This window comes from Cebus imitator, unplaced genomic scaffold (genome assembly GCF_001604975.1).
Source record: "Cebus imitator isolate Cc_AM_T3 unplaced genomic scaffold, Cebus_imitator-1.0 Scaffold117, whole genome shotgun sequence".
NCBI classification, from domain to species: Eukaryota; Metazoa; Chordata; class Mammalia; order Primates; family Cebidae; genus Cebus; species Cebus imitator.
In genome coordinates, this window is record NW_016107432.1 from 10,287,212 (window position 1) to 10,290,457 (window position 3,246).

Here is a 3,246-nt window from a genome sequence, read left to right on the forward strand (position 1 = left end):
AGTGGCACAATCTCAGCTCACTGCAACCTCCGCCTTCCAAGTTCAAGCTGTTCTCCTGCCTCAGCCTCCTGAGTAGCTGGGATTACAGGTGCACGCCACCACACCTGGCTAATTTTTGTATTATTAGTAGAGACAGGGTTTCACCATATTGGCCAGGCTGGTCTTGAACTCCTGACCTCATGATCTGCCCGCCTCGGCCTCCCAAAGTGCTGGGATTACAGGCATGAGCCACCACATCCAGCCTGCTCAGCCTCCCTCTCTAGGGAAACAGCTAATGAAGATGGGGTATGAAGGAGAAGGGGCAGGCAGCAATCATGAGGCCTCAGAAGACGGAGGCTGAGACTTAAGGAGATTTACCATGAGCCACACTCTGGGAGATAGATCAAAAAAGGTGCTCAGGAATGAAAAAAACCTATGACTAAAAGATGGATAGGATCGATTTAACTATGGAACAGAGATGACTCAACTTTGACAGCTGGATTTCAGAGCAGAATGTTTTAAACCTCACCTTTTTAAAATTCACTATAGCTAATAAAAAATGGGAAGTGAAAGAAGCATAGGTGTACTGATTTCATGCCCTTTTACAGCCAGGTGTCAATAAGAGATTGTCTAAAGTTGAAATTGCTTAAAATTTAGCCATCTCTTTTCTTTATTGTAAAGGGATAATAGTAATAGCGACCATTTAAATACCTTGCACTATGTGCAGGGCACTGCCCCAAAACACCTCACATATACATTAATTAATTAGATCCTCATAAACAGAGGTAAGTATTATTATTACCCCTGTTTTACAGATGGAAAAACTGAGGCCCAGTATTTTGCCCAAGGTCTCACAGCTAAGTGGCAAAACCAGGATTTGGATCTAACTAGTCTGGCTCCAGAGCCTTTAATCTTAGGAATTAATATCCCTTGTATGTGAAACATTTCTTCAGGTTTTTTTTGGGGGGGGGACTCAAAAATGATATTTTTTAGAAAATACTGTCATCCAATTCCATTTTTGTAAAATCTTAGTATTCCTCCATCGCGTCTGGGATAACATCTACCAAATGATTAACTCTGAGAATTGTGTATTGTGAAATTTAGGATAAATTTCTCATTTCTTCTTTGTGCATTTATATATAATATAAATTGTTGTATCATTTCTACAAAACAATAAAGTCATTTCTCTGAAAAAAAAAAATTAAGTCAATCTTCAAAATATTTAAACACCAAGTGTGACAAGATGCCATGATCTACAAGGGTCGATACTAACTTATGCCCAGCCCCTTGTGCCAGTGGTAAAATCAAAGGCCAGGTGGCTGATCTGGCTTTTAACTGGGAGTAGGCCAACAGAAGAGTCATTACTCTCTCTCTCTTTTGAATTAGGTGAGTGGCTTTATCATCCAAAACGATCTAGTCATGTCATTAAATGCACAGTTAAATACTGGAACCATTTAAGCGCAGTGGAAAGATGAGGTGCACTGAAAAGAGATTCATTCCTGTGTTCATTCTTCCCGTCTGCCTCAGGGCACTTGCTGCAAAACCATGAGGTGGCTTTCATGCCCATTAAATGTGGGAATTGAGCAATGCCTAAAAAAGCCAACTCATAGCCAGCCTTTCTAATAGAAGGTGTTACTGCAGACACTGGCATCCAGGAACACATAGGGATTGGAATCAAAGACAGAAAAGAACAAATAAAATATACTGAACAAGCTCTGCACTGTCATTTTAAGTTGAATAGAAAACAGCAGAAAGTGGTTGACAGTGTGCTTAAAAGTTAGGATTGCTGACATTAGAAAAGAAATTAAATTACCTAATCTGTCCCTTTCTGGGTCACTTTCTACAGAGTCCCCCTACCCCCCAGTGCTTTAGAAAACCCTTTTAAAAATTTCTGAAGCAAAGAATTTCTTCCACTTGCCTAAGGGCATTTCACAACCAAATTTATTTTTAGTTAAGAATATTTTATAATAGTTTTTCATTGTTGACTTTTCCTTTACAACTCCTCAATTCCTATAACCTCACACACTTATCAAAATCTCTTCCTTTAAATAATTCCATATTTTCCTTGCTTTCATTTTCAACTAATAAAATGTGTATGCACATACGTAAGTATCTATACTTAGATGCAGTAGCTGTTTACATATGAATGTGTATGTGTATGTTTTTCATACTAATATGTGTGTGTGCATAAATACATGTGTATCTGTGTGTGTCCATAAATAAATATAATGTTTATGTCTGACTGTCCTGTTTCATGTAGCAGGGTGGAAATGCATAGTACAAAAGTTGGTAACTTCCCTATTATCTTGTTTGTAGCCTATTAAACTTGAAATTGATGAAGAAAAAAACCTGCTGATCAAGTTTGACCCCTCCTACAGAAACGATCTGAACAACTGGGTGGCAGAAGAAATTCTCGAAATCAAGTATGTGGAACACCCTCAGATAGACAGCCTGGCCCTGCGCGGAGAAGTGCATTACCCCAACCTCAGCTTTGAGACAATGGAGCTGGATTTTGGCTGCATCCTGAACGATACTGAGGTCATTCGCTACGTTACCATCACCAACTGCAGCCCCTTGGTTGTGAAGTTCCGCTGTTCTTCTTGGTGAATGATGAGGAAAATCAGATAAGGTAGCACTGGCATAGAACTCCTACAGAACTCTGCTGTCATTTATTTTCTCTTTTAGTTTTTCACTGGGTTTTCTGTATTCTGTATTCTGGTCATCCGTGAATATTTTCATTTTTGACAACTAATTACTCACAGAATTAACAAGGAGCTTAAAATCATGATCCTTCCTAGATTTCCTAACAGGAAACATAGATAAAACATCTTTGAAAGTCCCAATCATCACCAAATTAACAAAGCAACATCCATAAGCCCATTTTAGTTTTGAATCTAGTGGTAAGATCATTAGAAATTCATATTTAGTCTCTGTAGAATTTTTTTAAATTATTATTTTATATACAACTTAACAAATTTCTAAGTGTACAATACAGTATTGTTGACTATAAGTATACCAGATTTCTAGAACTTATCTTGCTGCACTGAAACTTTATGCCTGTTACCCATTTTCCTTTCTCCCTAGCCCTGGCAACCAGTCATATAATGCAGTGCCTGTCTTTCTGTGACTGACTTATTTCATTGAGTATAATGTCCTCAAGGTTCCTCCATGTCATTGCGTATTGCAGAATTTCCTTCTTTTTAAGATTGAACAAAATTCTAGCCCTTCATATGTATATAACAAATTTTCTTTATCCATCCATCTGTT

General features: G+C 38.0%; 1 protein-coding gene across 3 annotated transcripts in view; it reads left to right on the top strand.

Moving 5' to 3' along the window:
* The window catches only part of LOC108311670 (hydrocephalus-inducing protein homolog), a 225,281-nt gene extending 222,359 nt beyond the window's left edge, over positions 1–2,922 (top strand). For all 3 annotated transcript variants that reach the window (XM_017539206.2, XM_037742244.1, XM_037742245.1), the window contains one exon: positions 2,296–2,922. In XM_017539206.2, coding sequence (XP_017394695.1) covers positions 2,296–2,586 — 291 coding nt within the window. In that variant the 3' untranslated portion in view covers positions 2,587–2,922. The remainder of the gene's footprint in view (positions 1–2,295) is intronic.
* The last annotated feature ends 324 nt before the right edge of the window (positions 2,923–3,246 follow it).